The 17,563-nt window shown below is 40.6% G+C and overlaps 2 protein-coding genes across 2 annotated transcripts in view; both read left to right on the top strand.

Annotated features, from left to right (window-relative positions):
- The first annotated feature begins 1,133 nt into the window (after positions 1–1,133).
- Positions 1,134–7,065, top strand: LOC134654113 (ralBP1-associated Eps domain-containing protein 1). Its single transcript, XM_063509539.1, has 5 exons — positions 1,134–1,482; positions 1,568–1,978; positions 2,878–3,034; positions 5,242–5,413; positions 5,842–7,065. Exons 1-5 carry the CDS (start codon positions 1,333–1,335, stop codon positions 7,061–7,063), a joined length of 2,112 nt encoding a protein of 703 aa, XP_063365609.1. The 5' UTR covers positions 1,134–1,332; the 3' UTR covers positions 7,064–7,065.
- Positions 7,066–10,854: 3,789 nt separating this feature from the next.
- Positions 10,855–17,563, top strand: part of LOC134654121 (frizzled-4) — a 71,536-nt gene continuing 64,827 nt past the window's right edge. Inside the window, exon 1 of the mRNA XM_063509563.1 lies at positions 10,855–12,004. Within this exon, the coding sequence (XP_063365633.1) occupies positions 11,097–12,004 (908 nt within the window). The 5' untranslated portion in view covers positions 10,855–11,096. The remainder of the gene's footprint in view (positions 12,005–17,563) is intronic.

Below are 17,563 nucleotides of genomic sequence, written 5' to 3'. Positions count from 1 at the left end.
TCCAATACCGCCATACATCTTGGTTAAGAGTCGCACGAACCCGCCGCCAAAAAGAAAATAGAGTGAGTAGAAGTTTCGTTATGTGGAATATCTACTCGCTCTAATTTCTTTGTAGCAACGAAAACTAGTACTTACTGTACTTAGTCAAGTGTAAAAATATGGGTGCATACAACTTATCAAAAATATGTCCCATAGCTCTTCTACATATGAGCTATGGGACATATTTTTGAATATGATGAGTGCACCCACATTTTTACACCTGACTGTACCTATTACCATGGATATAATGAAAACATGAGTTTCATAGTGGGTACTACGGGCTACAGGTGATCCGCTTCAGCTCCAGTGGGCCTACCGCCAAAATCGGAATACCGTTATGTCCCAAGGTTATGTCTCACTACACAGGGTTCGAATATGCAAGAGCGATAGAGAGGCAGATAAATTTAGTATTTCGCGGTAGCCCGCAGGACATTTTACAAACTAGTTTTTAACATACGGCGTAAGTAGTTCAAAAACAACAGTCCTACTGAGTTCTACATCCGATTTGACTCTGTAAATTTATAGATTTCATCCTTTCGTATTCTACCTTCTCTCAAAATGTGACTGATTTTGCAGGATAGACGGTAGTTCAAAAAGAAGCGCACAGTCATAAACTACTAAGAAGATACCGCACAGTTTTATTTTAAAAGCCACAGATAGAATATAAAATCATTTCTAAAAGTGAGGAAGAGATATTTGTTTCTCGTTCTCACTTGTGGGTGCGACGCGCCACGGTCGCGGTGCGGTGCGATAGTGTGTTTTTCACTCAAGAGTAGTAAGCGATAACACACTATCGCACCGCACCACGACCTTGGTGCGTGGCACTCATAAGTGAGAGCGAGAAAGAGATATCTGTATCTGCGGTGCGATAGTCTGTTACGACTATTGAATTGTTTTTCATTCGACTTGGTATACTTGGTCAAGCAAATGGGACGATATCCCTTCGCGCCTACATTTTTCAAATTTGCCGCCTTTTTCTACTGACAAAATCTGCTTGACCAAGTATAGCTATGATTTGTCATTTTTTTAAATCAAGTTGTGTCTATTAAAAACCGGTAATGTATCGTATCAAACTGCATCACTAATTATGATGGCCGCACGTCGTCCGTCGGCAGCTGTCACTGACAAATTCGTCTGCTTCGTGTAAATTTGTGTGATGATCGAGTTTAGATTTTTTTATTTCTTGCATAAATATGGTGTACATTAACAGATAATGGATCTTTTGATTGCCTATTTTAATGTTAACTTAATAAATTGTGTATAAGCAAGCTAAACTGTGTTGTTTTTGATATAATGGAGGATCTCAATTTGACAGAAACCGAAATGAGATATTTCGGTGATTTGTTTTTATGTTGTGACGAGGAATCCAATGGGAAAATACCAATTTTGAAAGCAACGGAACTATTTAGATCATCTAATGTACCTAACGATATCCTAAAACAGGTAATATACTCAATACTTTACACGTTTGGAATAATAATAGGATAATTGTGTGAAGCTACTATGGAAACTTAATTATATGTTACAGATCATGGATATAAGCGTGGCACCTAGTAATTCAGCATCGCTGAATCATATGAACAGAAAACAGTTTTATTCTACTTTAAAATTAATAGCAGCTCATCAAACAAATGTAGCATTGAAGCCTGAACTGCTGTCCACTCCTCTGGATCTGCCCCTGCCAAGGTTTACATGGGCACTTAATTCCGAGGCTAGCGCAGACTTAATACAGTTATCTAATTCACCTAAGGAACAACATATCCCTAAGAGAGAAAGGAATTTTACTAGTAACATTGGAGCATATGAACCCATAAGATTACAGTCAAATTTATCTGATAGTGACGTGCCACAGACGCTGTCTCATGATAACACAGAAGCTCTGAGCACCGACTCGGAAATGGAGTCTGAAACAATGTCACAGAGGTCAGACACACATGGGGTAAGTTGATCATTTCACTTTTTACTTGTCTGAGGCTTTGAGCCCACTGTTATAATATATAAAATCATATGCTTATAAACTGGAGTAGATGTCATGTACGAAAGAAATAGTGACCAAGGCCTCCAGAGCCTAGGGCTGGAATCGAACCATCATCCTTGGCATTCACGGCAGATGACTAGACCGCTCAGTTTATATAGTAGTGTTTCTACTTGAAATCTACTTGAGTCAAATTTTTTTTTTTCTCAATAGCAGTCATTTACTTATTTATGCGGATCAGCTTTAAAAAAAAAAATCATTCACTTAACTGTAAAACTGTTTGTATGCATACAAAAAAGTAGATAGGTATGATAATTTTTTTTATTTGCTTAGATCCCTACAGAACAACATGTGCAATTATGCATTACCATAATAAACAAGAATGAATCACCCATTCAGCAAGCATGTCATTTGATGATTTATCTGCCTGACCTTGCAAACTGTTTATTGGTTAACCAATGATGCATGATAAATTGTATTGATGCTTTGTCCTTGTTACCTAAATGGAGCATTTTGATATCAATTATGAGAATAGAAAATAGACTATATTGAAACACTTGAACATTTTCAACCTCTTTCTGTTGCACACTCACTCAATCACATTGCGTAATATTAATTTCTGTAAATGTTTACATATCCATGTGTGTATAATAAGTCATTAGTGTGGGCCATATTAGTAGTAGGGTAATCCCACGTTATAAAATGTTGTGATACACTGAGTCAAGTTGATGTTGTCTGCATATTTATAGTTACTGATTTCTTAAATCCTGGGATCTATGGATAACCCCTTACATCAAGGTCAGATTTATTTATATAGTGCTGCTAATTATATTTAGTAATGGTAAATTTACTTATTTTTCTAGCGACGAGGTAAAAATGGATCACCATGGAGCACAGCCAGCGAAAGTCCTACGCCAACCAACAGTGTAGCAGAGCGAGTGCATCCAGTGTGGGAGCATAGTGCCACAGGCCGTGGCGTGTGGCCCGCCAACACTGGCGAGGAACACACAAGGCTACTGGGTATGTCTCTTTCTAGTTGTTTACTCATGTCTGAGAATCACGACCAAATGCGACACGGTTCCTTGATTACCTAGCACTGTAAAGAGCTAATACATTTACCTTATAGAACCATCTGTGCTTGACCAACAGATGCTGCTACATTTTTTATTTGCCATTGCCATTTCTATGAGAGAAACGTTTGCTTGTTTTCACAGCAGTCAGTTCAAGTAGGCTTGTTGAAATCGGCTAGTGAGTAGAATAGGGAAAGTATGAGCACCTTCAGACATCATAACATAAAATAATTTATAAATATACTTTAATTAAGGGGTTCATACTCAATAGGTGTCTGCCCATTGCCTATTTGTCTGTTTATCAGCGGGCTGCGACAGCAATGTAGAGAGTTAAAAATATTACCAAAATTCTCACACTGTTTTCTATTACTGCTATAATAACAAAAATTGAATAGACATAATTATTTCATTGTAACTGTTTTCTTTGGTTTAAGATTTCAGTGATTTTAGCTATAGAGAAATTGCCATGTCTGTTGTAAGTGCATATAATTACTGATAAGTGATAACACTATCTAATTGTACACACGCCTCATCCTACATCATTGATAAAACATCTAGTAGACATACATATATCAAAGCATCATGGAAGTCTTTTAAAAATTATTGACGGTAAAATACACAGTCTCAAGTAATGTAACAAGGACACCCTTATTTTGGAGTTGTATCTAAGATACATTCTATAGCCGCCTCACATTTGGACGTCAATGCGGTTTCTTATCGTTTTATTGCTTAACCGCATTAAAGTTTCATAAATTTACAAAATACAAGGAAAACCACAGACTAAACTGATGTTGATCGGTTATACTGAGATTAGGAAGGTCACATAATAGTCTGGGTGCTAGATTACAATTACTTGTTATGCTATGACGCATTGACTATACAGTCTGCATCAGAATTAGCTACACCAAAACAGAGTGCCTACCGCGAACGCCGAAGTACGCAAATTGTGGACATCTTTCTCTGTCACTAACTATGCCTTAATTGGAGTAAAAGAGAAACTTCGGTGTTCGCGGTAGATCCGCGGGTGCTTAACATTCTGTATTAGCCTTATTGTCTTAAAAATAGAGTCGTTTTCAAAAGACTCGTTATCTCGTTCGCTGTTCTAAGTCTGATGCATGAAATTCTACACCAAATTATTGGAATAATTATGAAGATTTTCCCATTAGATAATAATGTACAATAACTTTGTTTAGACAACATTTGAAGCCTTAACAGTTAGAAAGTCGTTATACACAATTATACACGTGTATAGGGGCTTAACTTTTATTGTGTGAATCAACCTTTGTTATAATAAACCTGGTTTCGGCACCGTTAATTATTGTTATGTTCATTTTTGGTTATCTCGCGGCCTCTAATTTAATTGATTCATCTAATTGATCTAATCAAATTAGTACCTAACTGGCAGTAGATAACGAGGAAATAGCAGTAGTCGAAAAATGGCAATGTTTTGTTTGCATATAAATGTAACAGGATTATACTCGTAATTTGTTGGCAGCGTTATTGTAACATTCAACAAGTATCGAGGTCATACATGTTAAGTAATGTGGTTTGCTGTTGAATGATCGAAACTAAATATTTGGTTTGGTACCCAACCCTATTGCTAATTTAATAATATAGTTAAGACGCTTAGGTATCCACTAAACCCATTGAAACTTATTTAACCACGATACCGAGGATTGGATTGTGAATTTTCATTTGAAACATATAAAAATAAATTTGAAATTAAAATTAAAAAAAATTATTAAAGATAAATTTGTTCCATAAAACTGAATTAAGAATTAGAAATAGACCTTGCATTTGGTTAATAAATAAGATATGGCCCTTAAGTAATAAATAAATATTATAGGACATTTTTACACAAATTGACTAAGCCCCACGGTAAGCTCAAGAAGGCTTGTGTTGTGGGTACTCAGACAACGATAGATATAATATACAAATACTTAAATACATAGAAAACAACCATGACTCAGGAACAAATATCTGTGCTCATCACACAAATAAATGCCCTTACTGGGATTCGAACCCAGGACCGCGGCTTCACAGGCAGGGTCACTACCCGCTATCGTCAAGTGTTATTACAGAATCGATATCGACAGAATTACTTCTCCAACGGCCCGAAATGCTACCTAAACCTTCACGTTACCCTACTTGCTACAGGCACGGAGGAGGAATCATCCGACCGACATTCATCCGAAGAAGAGGGCGAGGCAGAAGGAGACGAGGCGTCGAGCGACGCGTGGAGCATCAGCAACGAGCAGGCGCAGCATTATGCGGGGCAGTTCGCGCAGCTGCGGCCCGAGCGCGGGCTGCTGTCCGGACACACGGCCAGGTGAGGGAGACCACACGAGCGAGCGAGAGGGAAAGACGTGATTCTATCCTAGTGTTTAGCTGTGGGCAGACAATGGTGATGCGTGATGCTTCCAGTTTTTATCTGACCATTGGAATTTATTATTATTATTCTTGGCATTTTTTTATTTTTCTCTCCAATCGGAGGAAGTTTTGTTTCCATATTCGCGGGCTTTTGGCCAAACGAATATCGAAATGTATTTTCGACTCTATTGTTCTAGAGCTAGAAATTTCCGAACTATTCTACATGTGTTCATAATGGCAGCTTTTTGTAGGATTATGTACGTGAGTGGGTGAATATAAAGATTATATTGTTTAATACACTAGCAGCTGAAAGCTGATGCGTGTATATCACTGCACTTGTTTTTTTAACGATTAATTTGCTACTATTTTTTCTTTTCTTTTCTTCAGACTGTTCTTCGAAAAATCCCGACTATCCGTGCCGGACCTACGCAAGATATGGCAGCTGTCCGACATCAACAAGGACGGCATGCTCTCCTTAGAAGAGTTCAGCATCGCCATGCATCTCATAGTGCTGCGGCGGGCGGGAGCACCCGTCCCCGCGACCCTGCCCGCCGCCCTGGCCCCCAGAGGAGACCCCAGGTATTCCCAACCCACTACAGACCTAGTAGACCTAGGGGCCGACATGTTCGGCTCCGGGACCTCCGCCGATTTCAACTTCGCGCCTAAAACGGAAGCGCCCGATCCGTACGAAGCGAAACCGAAACCTGACGACCGCGGGCCCTCCCTCACCCCGCCGAAGCCCGACCCCCAAGTCAACAACAAAGAGTGGACGAAGTTCGTCGACTCGCCGACTTCGAGCGTCTCGAGCCCCGGCCCTAAACCGGTCAACTTCGACTTCCACAAGTCCGCGCTAGAGCGGGACCCGAAGATATATCACCCGGTAGCGTTGAGAGTGACTCCGGACGTAACGGTACCTCACGGGGACGAGCTCCGCTCGAGCACGTCGCCGAGGCGGGACGACTTCGCCCACGCCTTCGAGCTCGCCAGCCCGAAGCGGCCGAATCCACCGGCCGAACCCGCGCCCAACGGGGCGCCGCAAGAAATCAAATCGATCCAACGCCCGCAACCCAAGAAACCTTTAAAAAGTGCCGGCGTTTTACCCCCACCGCCGGCGCGGGAATCTTCAGTGCACGCGGACGACGGGCCCGCTTCTTTACAGTACGCGCCGAAGAAGGAGCCGCCCCCGCCGCCGCCGCCGCGGCCGCTCCGCAACCACGCGCGCTCCAGCTCGCTCGACCTCAACCGCTTCAAAACCGCGCCCCCGCCGCCGCCTCAGCCGCCGCCGCGCATGTCGCCGTCCGCCGCCTCGCCGCCCGCGCGCCGCCTCGTCAACCAGCGCAGCGAGGGCGAGCCCGCGTTCGCCCCGAGGGGCGAGTACGACGGCGAGGGCTTCGGGTACAACAGGGAGGACGCGCCGAAGATGCACGGGGCGTTCGAGGTGTACCGGAAACCTAGTCGCGAGGGCTCGGAGGAGCCGAGCGTGCGGGCGCTGCAGGAGCAGAACGCGGTGCTGCACCGCGTGTGCCGCGCGCTGTGCGCCGAGCTGGCCGACGTGGCGCGCGAGCGCGAGCAGCTGCGCGTGCGCCTGCTGCCGCGCGACGCGCTGTAGCGAGCGGCCCCCGCCGGTGACACCCCGACGAGTCCCGCACAGCTCCGAGACCGACCGTTGCTAATATACATACCTTTAAGATATATTCCTAATACGTCATTTTTGGGGTAAATTTGGAGTGTAAATTCTTACATCGTCGCTAAAAATTACATGCGCACCGGCTTCTTGCGCAAAAATATTTGAGACGTGCACGTGTGCCACGCAATAGCTGTGCCGGCTCTCATAATGACCCGTATATTACAACACGCATGTGTACGCGTACGTCGCCGCACACGCATCCGGAGTGCACGGACATTCTAAATGTTATCTTCGGTATAAATTTGGTTCATGTGTAAGATGCTGCGATCGGGCAGTGTCACGAAGCCATAAGAAAGATTTACGCTTACATCGCTTCCTGCTTATGGATCGTTTTTAATACATGATTGGCTGAATTGGCTTGCTACCTATCCTGTTTTAAGATTACACACGTTTTAAAAGTGCCTAGTTTTAATAAATATTTAATGTATTAAAAAAGGCAATTTTTTACATATATTTTACGACACCAGCTTTTGATCGATACAATATTTATATTAATACTTTGAATCGACAGAACGCTTGAATACTTTTATAATAATATTTAAAGGACATTTTATAACAGGATAGGCAGCCCAGCGAGCGGTCGAAGGCCCTGGTGCCAAATAGAGTTATCATGTATTTACCGTTATGATATGATATCAATAATTTTATTTGACGTAAGTATGTAATCTCAAGAAACAATGGGAATATTTTTACATATTTTACTTATCCTATACCAGTCACGTATATCGGACACACAGATACAGTGTAAAATATCGATAATTTAGAATACCTAGATTTTTGTTATCTGAACGAGACAAAACCAAATTGATTCCATTCCTAATTATTTAAAAATGGTATAGCGGCGATAATCGATAAGTAATCGATTACTTGTTGAACAATATATCGCAAATTTTACCCGATACTCATTTGCTTCGGCATGTAAGTAGCTCTAAGAGGCTGTATACTTGAATCACACATTTTTCTCCATTTTTAAATAAGTCCCATATAGTATAAATTATGTTAATATATATGGATATTTTGTACTTTGGCGGCTTGTAATAATCTCAAAAGTAAAAATGATCCTTGACTAACCTAGTAATTATTATGTATGATAGGAGTCATCATTATAAGTCACAAACTTAACGTCAGTATATGTTTTATTTTATACATCGCTTAGTGTCCACTTGTAATTGCATTTAGACATAATACATTTCATTGCATGTCCGACTAATTCATATGTATAAGTGCTATACAGTTAGCACACGAAATCTGAGGTAGTGAAATAAAACTGGCGCCACCTACGCCCTCAAACCTAAGCTCATTTAGACGGTGCAAACTCGCATGCGAGTTTCATTACATTGCGTCATTTGATCGGTCGGCTGAATTGATGTAACCTCAATGGTCCGCAATGTAACTAAAATCGTATACGTGTTCGCGCGCCGTAAATGAGCCCTAATACGCTCCCGCTTTTGAGGAAACGAATCCACGGTTTTCGTGCTCGAACTGTGTTGTATACAGCACGAACAATCTATTAGAATATTCGCACTAATGACATGCGATTTAATGATTTTTAGTTTACCATTTGTCAAGTTTCCTACCATAGCTTTGAAAAGATATTTTGTCTAAACAAAGCAAGATTCGATTCTTATTATTTATTCTGTGTAATGGAGCCTATCGATGTCACAGTTGACTGACAATTATTTTCTAGACCTTATTTAATTGTATAAGATCTGTTAATCGTAATTGTATTGTAACTGGTAGAAGACAGTCAGCGGCAGGGAAAATCATCTATATGTAAAGTTATATGGAGGGGAGTACACGCACTTTGTTTTGGTAGAAAAGCTGCTTAGTATAGATTAGCAGTCTATTTTTTACTGGTCTCAATAAAATGATCGCCAAATTGAAATCACATATCGCCGTAGTTCGAGTATGTAATTGTGTTTAAGGTTGTGCACTATATGTTATCCGTTCCTTCCGAGCATAGCTTTATTTTCGCGTATTGTCTAATTAGTGCCAGTAACTAACGCTTGCTAAATGTAAATTGAAGTTATTAATTATGAAATAGTTGTAGTCTTAGAAATAATCGTGTCCTAAGTTTGATACTTGAAGTAGATGGCGCTCTTCGGCACCAAATGTATTGATACCCGGTTAGTCATACGTCAGTTTTTGACAACCTCGGTTATCGGTTAACCTGTCGAATCCCACGATATGACGTCACCCATAAGCGTTCTGGCTCAAATAATGTACGGAGCCGTACAGCGCCATCTACACCAGCTGTATTTGAAGTGAATCATTCTCAGACATTACAACTCTTTTATAATCAGTACCTAAGTCTTTGATGAAAACGAAGTGTTAGAATTTATGTTGTTTTGGTGTAGTCGCTGGGTGGATGGTACTAGGTTCTAGGTTTCATTTAAACTACCTAATAACAGTTTTTATGACTGTTTTTCGTTAAACTTTATGACAAAAGATTTTTTTTACAATAAGGAATACCTACAATTGGCAACCTGGTTATCAAGGGGCCGTACAGCACCATCTCTTTCAGCGCATTCTTGGCTACAACATTATTTAATTAATACTATTTTTACACGTCTTAGTATTCCTTAATCCACGCTAAGGGCTTATCTATGGACATGGTCTGAAAATAAAATATATTGTATTGTATGTATTATCTGATGACAATGCAACAATAATATTAAAGTAAAATCACTCAAAGGGGTTTTCCTTACTATAATAGATCATATTTTATTTAAATATACTTTAGGTCTAAAGAGAATATTTTAAAATGAATGATCGGAATGTTGAGAAATTCTCTTGCGTTGGATTTAAATACAGACATAGAAACCTGCGTCCTAACATTCAGCCAGCTAAATGTATGTTGTTCTTTATAACTTTAATAAGTAGGTATGTCTATATCCGTACCGGTACCTATACGGTACCAGGGGCCCCGTTTCTCAAAAGCTTGTAACTTGTAATACAAGCTTTTGAGAAACGGGCCCCAGCTGTATTGAAGTCATCGAGTAGTGTAGTATCGCTTGTATGTATTGCATTCCTGTGTATATCTTACTGTATCGCTTATAGCTATTGTATAAATAAATTAAATAAATATCAACCGGCGGAGTTGTTAAAATGTGAATGTTGTATAATATGCATTAGTATAGGGATTGTAAAAAATGAACTATCAGGAGATCGCTATAGTTCGGCGTTTAATGTAAGCGCCTTGGGCAGCCGAAAGTTGTTGTAAACAAGATATATGTATTACAATTATAGCGTAGTGTACAATTTTATTGAATTTGTGTGGAAACGATTGTATCATAAGATTACTGAAAAGTATTTATCATTTATTTTAGTCATACGGAATGTCCCGAGCGACTCGCTCGCTTGTAAATATAATTTCTCGTTCCGCGTTTTACTATCCTCAATATCTGAAGCTTGAGAAACACACTGAAATACATTTCGGTCCAATTTTGAAGTACTTTCCATCATTGTATTTACCTATTTATATGTTTCTTAAAGTTTATACAGTAATGCTTAAATATTATTGTAGAAAATATGTACAATAAATTTATTTCAAAATTTCATCAGTATTTTTCTTTATATATCCCCCTATAAGCTTCACTATCAAGTTTATCAGAAAATCGATACGTATCTTTGAAATAGAACAGTCGCACCGCGGCCGCGGTGATAACCGATAACAGTGATAGCGCACAAGTCGCACAACGCACGCGACACACTCGTTCCTTGTTCTGTCCGAGAGTTCGTATTCCCAAAATCTTTTCTTCGATTACGATACCGCATACCTGCGGCTGCGGCCCTTCTCAGCGGGGCTCCGTGCCCGTGCCGGCCCTCCCGCCCCCGGCCGCCCCTCGCGTCACTCCGGCCCGAGCCGTCGACGCACGAGCACGTCTGCGCTGAGCCGCGCCGCGCGCGTAAACATTCCCGACTACAATGAAAACATTCTAACTGGTCTTCCACCATGAAGTGCTTCGCGATTCTCTTAGTGACTGTGGTGACCGGGGCCGCCTCCGAGGCCTCCGTGCGGACATGTGAACCTATCAAAGTGGCGATGTGCAAGAATATAGGGTACAATCAGACCGGCATGCCGAACTTGGCGCGACACACGTTGCAGGCGGACGCCGATGTGACACTCCAGACCTTCAGCCCGCTCGTGCAGTACGGCTGCTCCTCGCAGCTTCACCTGTTCCTGTGTGCGGTATACGTGCCGATGTGTACGGACAAAGTCGCGCTTCCCATCGGCCCGTGCCGAGGGCTCTGCGAGAGCGTCTACTCCCGCTGCTACCCCGTGCTGAGAGGGTTCGGCTTCCCCTGGCCGGCCGAGCTGGACTGCAGCCTGTTCCCCGCCGAGAATAATCACGAGCACATGTGCATGGAGGGTCCCGGGGAGCGCGCGCCGCCCGTCGGTGCGATCCCGGACTCCGGGATGGGCGGCCCGGCCGGGCGCGGCGCGTGCCGCCGGCTCATCAAGCCGAACAGCTGGGTGTGGGTGCGCGGCTCCGGGCGCTGCGCTCAGTTCTGCGACGCCGAAGTGTTGTGGGAGAGCGGCGAGCGGCGGGCGGCCGAGGTGTGGCTGGCGACATGGGCGGCGCTGAGCTTCGCGTGCACGCTGGCGGCCGTGGGCGCCCAGCTGGCGTGCGGCGAGCGCGGCGGCGCCGGCGAGCGGGCGCTGGTGCTGGTGGCGCTGTGCCGGTGCGCGGCGGCGGCGGGCTGGGGCGTGCGCGCGGCCGCCGGGCGCGCGGCCGCGGGCTGCGCCAAGGACTCGACGTCGCCGGCGCGCCTGCTGCTGGCGCACGACGGGCTCGCCAACCCCAACTGCGCAGTCGTCTTCCTCCTGCTCTACTACTTCGGTCTTGCTGCATCTGTTTGGTAAGTCCTATTTTTAAAACACCATGCACCCTTTGCAATCTACGCTCGCTTCCCTACTAGGTATTAGGTATTCCTAACCTTACCCAATACCTAATTTCCTAATGCGGTAGGTACCTATCTATGATTTTTGCTATTCGGCATCATAGCTCAATGCCAAATACATCTACATTCAAAGATCTGACGATTACCCAACCCAAACAATAATTTTGTTTACTATTACATACCTGCGTGTAAATAATCTCTATAAAAAACATACGCCATCTGCAATTTTATTCTAAAACTCAATTTCCGAAGGACAACACTGGCAATGCTAAAAAAAATTGCAGTCTTACGACAAACTGCAGATCCCAATCCCAACATTGTCGCAACAATAAGATCGCACCTCGGTACCTGGCCATTGTGTTGTTTGGCCGAAGTCCCGACTTTTATCACCAATCAATTATGTTTTGTCACTTGTCGTCTAAAGCCGTTGAGCTAACAATGACTCGTGCGCGCTTTGAGCGACAGATCTTTTGTTGGAGACAAATGAAAACTTTCTATACCGGTTCAATTCCAGGATTTCCAGGTAGAATACTAGTTAAAGCTTTGCCACAACAAGGCTTACTAGTTTCCTTACTAATAATCCACACGATATAGGATCTAAACACGCACAGAAAATAACACTCATCCCATGAAGTAAAAGGTGACATGCAGAAATTTAGTTGAATCGACTCAACAAAGCTTGATTAATTTTAAATTGGTTAACTAACTTGAAAAACATGATGCGATTAACTGTTGAACAAACTCCAAAAGCTCTCAATCGTACAATGCCTATGCACTTAATGGACCTATGTACTTATTGTTATTATAATCCGAACTGAACATAGTCTGCATAATTATAATTACATCATGGACCATACGGAGGATACCTACTCCTTATTGTTCGAAGCCGAGCCGGTAGAAGCTAACAGTGTTATACCTATTTAAAAGTGAATAGGTACCTAAGCATAGTTTAGCTTGTTTAGTCCAGAGCGATATGACCGGCTACTGAACTGTTTTTTAGTAAGTTTACTAAGCGCTTCACCTCAAGATATCCAGTTTAGCTAAGGGCTTTGCTCAGTATCGTTGGTACGAACCTGGAGTTCACTTTATACTGGAGAGGAGCTCCGGTCGAAACAAAATGTTTCGTAAATTGCAGCGGCTCTCAAGTCGAGCCTGGCATTGTTTGCTCGGTAATAAGTCATGCTTTCAAACGGTTACGAACAAATGCATTGGTATTTGTCTCGGGATGCTATAGAACCTGTTTTAAACGAACATTATTTATATAGGTACCGTTTCACACTCCGTTGATTAACTATCGTATAAAGACATTAAAAGCTCTCAGAGTTCTCTGACTCATAACGCACGCTTTCAGCTCGGTTTGTCTTTGGAATGTTAATGTTAGTTTGAATAAATCAAACTTGTTCGTCGAAAAGCACTTTTTCTTTTTCCCAAAAACAAGATCGGGCCGTAAAGTAAAACGAATTGGGAAATAAAATAAACGAGGTTCAATAAATCACGCGCTAGGCGACGCAGGCGCACGGTGTGGGATGATTCTTCCTTTTACCACCTTACCTTGTGAGGCTGTTTATGTAGCGTAGGTGCACAGCTTGCATAGGTATCTATAGGTTCATTGATACCAGTATACATAGTTGGATGTAGTTTACGGAGTGTCCACAAAAGTTACAACTTTTAATCAAAAGGATCAGGGGCCCGTTTCTCAAAAGCTTGTGATTTGTAACACAAGCGGATGTCACTTTTTGACAGCTTTGACTTCCACTTGTATTACAAGTTACAAGCTTTTGAGAAACGGGCCCCAGGAGTCTGAGGAATTTGTGATATTTTCTACGGTCGCAGTTTCGATTGCTTTCAGAATTGTAGGTCCTTTGAGACATATTTCACACGTCTGAGCTTCGGAGAATGTTGAATATTCGCCATAAAACTACATTTTATTAACACTGCTAGAAATCCACTCTCACATAAAATGTAGTCTTGTGTAGATGCACACTATCTACCTAAAATAGAACGTCGTTATGGAGGATTCAGAAAAAGCTTCGTCTTCTCCATCTCCAACATAAATGGTTTCAAAGTAACATTGCACTTAAATCGTAAAGGTGTACAATTCAAAATCCAATGGCGAAAGCCCCAAGTGCCTTGTAAATTCGATACCCAAGTGGTTTGTTGTAAAAACTTACTGTTCAACATTTTCTACATAAATTGGTATTGGTTTAAGATTCGTTTTAACGAGACTTTGTTGCGTATCTTGTTTCATTTAAACAATGTTTTTCAATCGGTAAACCCTTTTTTTGTAAGTTGTAGCTATATATGTTTGTCTACATAAATATTTGATCAGTTGAACGTACATTCACGGGTATACTTCTTATTTAGGCCATTAAAATACTGTAAAACTACCCAATTTCAAGTATGAAATCAGATCCAAGTTAATCTTAAACGTTTAAAGAATTTAGTTCGTGTAAAAAAAGGTATCTTTCTCTGAGGATCATACCGCAGCCATTCCAGAAATTCGTTTCACTCGCGCGCGCAGAACATTCGCTAAATGAGACGTTTTGTGTATTATAAAATGTCTTGAAATTCATTACTTGTGCAAATTGCTTACCAATTAAAAACATTTACACGTGTTTTTTACTGTTAAATGCCTCTACGTACTGAATATATTTTTAAACTAAATTTTACGAGAAAGTAGACCATTACTGTCGTTATAATTATTTTCAACTCGTAGGGTCTATTATAAACTTCAGTTGGTACTATAAAAAGTACTAATCAAATGTCAAGTGAGCTCATATGTCAACGGGTCTAAATGACCTCTTATGCAAAGCAGAGAGTCGTTAAGCTATTGTAGGTCTTTCCACCCTTCCTGGATGTATTCAGTGGGGGACAATCGTGCGACATTTCCGACAAATTGCTTCATTTAATTACTCCACACAATTGATTGACGTCCATTACAAACAAACCCTTTCGTTTGTATATTTGCAAACGATTTCACATTCTTTAGAACTAATCTGTTTCTAGGTAGCTACGTTTTTAAAGAAAGCATTTGAAATTAGCTGACATCTAATCTTAAATCATGATTATAGGGGTGGTATTGGTATTGGCGTAGTCGGTAAAGTATCTATTGAACATGTTAAATCTTCTGTACTGGTACTATAAACATATCATTAGAGTTTTTCTCTTGGAAAATTCGCCTAGGCCTAGGCGATGGGAAATACTATACCCAGACTGCACTGATGTATACCCAAAGCCAGAACGCTCTTAAAATTCAATCAGTTTAATAAGTTTAACCTAGAATATGTACATAAATTATGCCGAAGATTAGATCTTAATTACAGATCCTATCAACGACTTTCGGTAGCGCTGTAATTAAAAGAATGATTAACAACGCTGGCTCTCAGCTCAACTATAAGTAGCCTTATTTAATTTTGCACCGATCAGCGCCATGTTTTATTAAAGGCTATTAAACTTGTATTCGGCGGGTGTTTCGTCCAAGCCATAGGTATTAAATTTATCAACGGGGCCTTGTAGCACCTAATTAATATAGGCTGCTCCGAGGAAATACACGGCGCGGAGAGCTGTAAACCAACTTTATGGCTGACAGTCTTAATTTCTTAGAAAGCCACAATTTAGTTTCAAAAGCGACTCGTTATGATAATTTTACGTAGATTTATGTGATGGCGGCGTTCTTTCATAGCGACCTCTTGCTATTGATAGCGATTATGTCCCGTTTAGATGTTTGTATTTTCAATGTGTGGGTCGTACGAAATTTGTAATTTAACACTTAACGTCCGATAAATACTCCTGCAGAATGAAGATATACTACTAAGAAAAGAAATTAATGAAGCGGAACATAGGGCTGTTGATTGCGAATTTCAACACGAATCGATACGTGCGATTGATGTTCGATCGGTCCAGAAACAATGCTCGTAACTAGTCCGTCCAGTTATAGCTTCAATTACAGGCAGTTATCGCGTTTTATTGATACATGAAAGACGCCGGCTCTTGTTTACAAACGTGCAGGGCGAAGCTCAGTCCGTAGTCGAAGGAAACCTCTAAACTAGCTCCATTAACATAATAACAGATCGCTGTGCACGGAACTAGTTAGTCGAGCGCATATTGTGGTCACTGAGTAATGAGAAACGTCAAATTGGTTTTGTATTCATGCGCTCGGCTCGCGCAGCACACTACAAGCGACTCGTACCGACCAAATACATCATGAGAGCTTTATCAGACCATCTCCCAATATAAATTACGTTATTTATCATAATTGTTGTTATTTATAATGTTATCCCCTTTTTGTAAAGACACATGCTGCTATGAGACCAAGGAACGGAATATAATGAATAAAATATCATCTAAAATTATGATGTTCTTTGTTACCTACTCAAAAGTTTTCGTAAATCACGAGTTTTCAATAATTTTCATTCGAACTATTGCGCCGCAAAGGTAATAAAGTATTATTGGTACGTCTCTCGCTCTGTGCCGTATTATTTTTGATGTTGCAATAAACATACGTATTAAAAAAATTAAAAATTAAAAATTAAAAAAATTAAAAATTATTTTATTCAATCAAGAGTAAATTACAGATAACATTATAGTATTTAGTACCTCTTTTTAAGTAAACTATATATTACCTGTGTTAAGAGGTACTGCTCTCTTATTTTAACAAAAACTCATAATTATATAATAAAATCTAATGAAACAAAAATAAAAATAAAAATTATAACAAAACACATTATCTCCTGAAATAATATATAAATATATATATATATATATATAAAAAGGGGTTCGGTGTATTTATGTACCTATGATGTATATTATATATGTATGTAAATTTATTCAGTTTCAGCAATGTTTAGTAATATGTTTTCTATATTATGGTATGTTTTCGGCTTAATCCAGTCCATTATAATTTTTTTGCATTCATAATAAGGTAAATGGTAAATGTTTATTTGTTTATTGACGAAGTTATACAATTTTGCAGATCTAGTGGTGAATTGTCTACTTGCATAGGTAGTGTTAATAGACGTGGTTGGTATAATATTATCTTTTCTTCTTCTATTTTGTATAATGGATTGAAACTGCAAAGATTTGTGTCGTCTTAGAGTGGTAAAAAGAATGTATAATTTTCTAACAGATAAAACGTCGGATAGCTTATACAGGTCTATGGTAGGGTATCTAAAAGGCTTGAAATTCATTACTTCTAATAGAGATCTTTGGGCTCTTTCAAGTTCTAAAAATTTCATTTTTGTAGCACCTCCCCAAACTGGTATGCAATAAGTAAGGATAGATTGAGCTAGGGTTATATATATCTGCTTCAGAAGATTTTTAGAAGCTATGTGTCTCAGGTTTTGAAAGATCCAAATTAATTTTCTGGTACGGGACATTATTAGCTCCGTGTGCAGATGCCAGGTGAGTCGTTGGTCAACTAAAATACCAAGATATTTAGTATGATCTACTTTCGAAATAGAAGGACAGGAACAATTTTGTGGATTAATGCATATATGGATTTTGATTCTGAAGTCATTA

The sequence above is a fragment of the Cydia amplana genome, chromosome 14 (assembly GCF_948474715.1).
Source record: "Cydia amplana chromosome 14, ilCydAmpl1.1, whole genome shotgun sequence".
Classification (NCBI taxonomy): Eukaryota; Metazoa; Arthropoda; class Insecta; order Lepidoptera; family Tortricidae; genus Cydia; species Cydia amplana.
The sequence above is the reverse complement of the archived record's forward strand: the minus strand, read 5'-3'. Positions and strand labels throughout refer to the sequence as shown.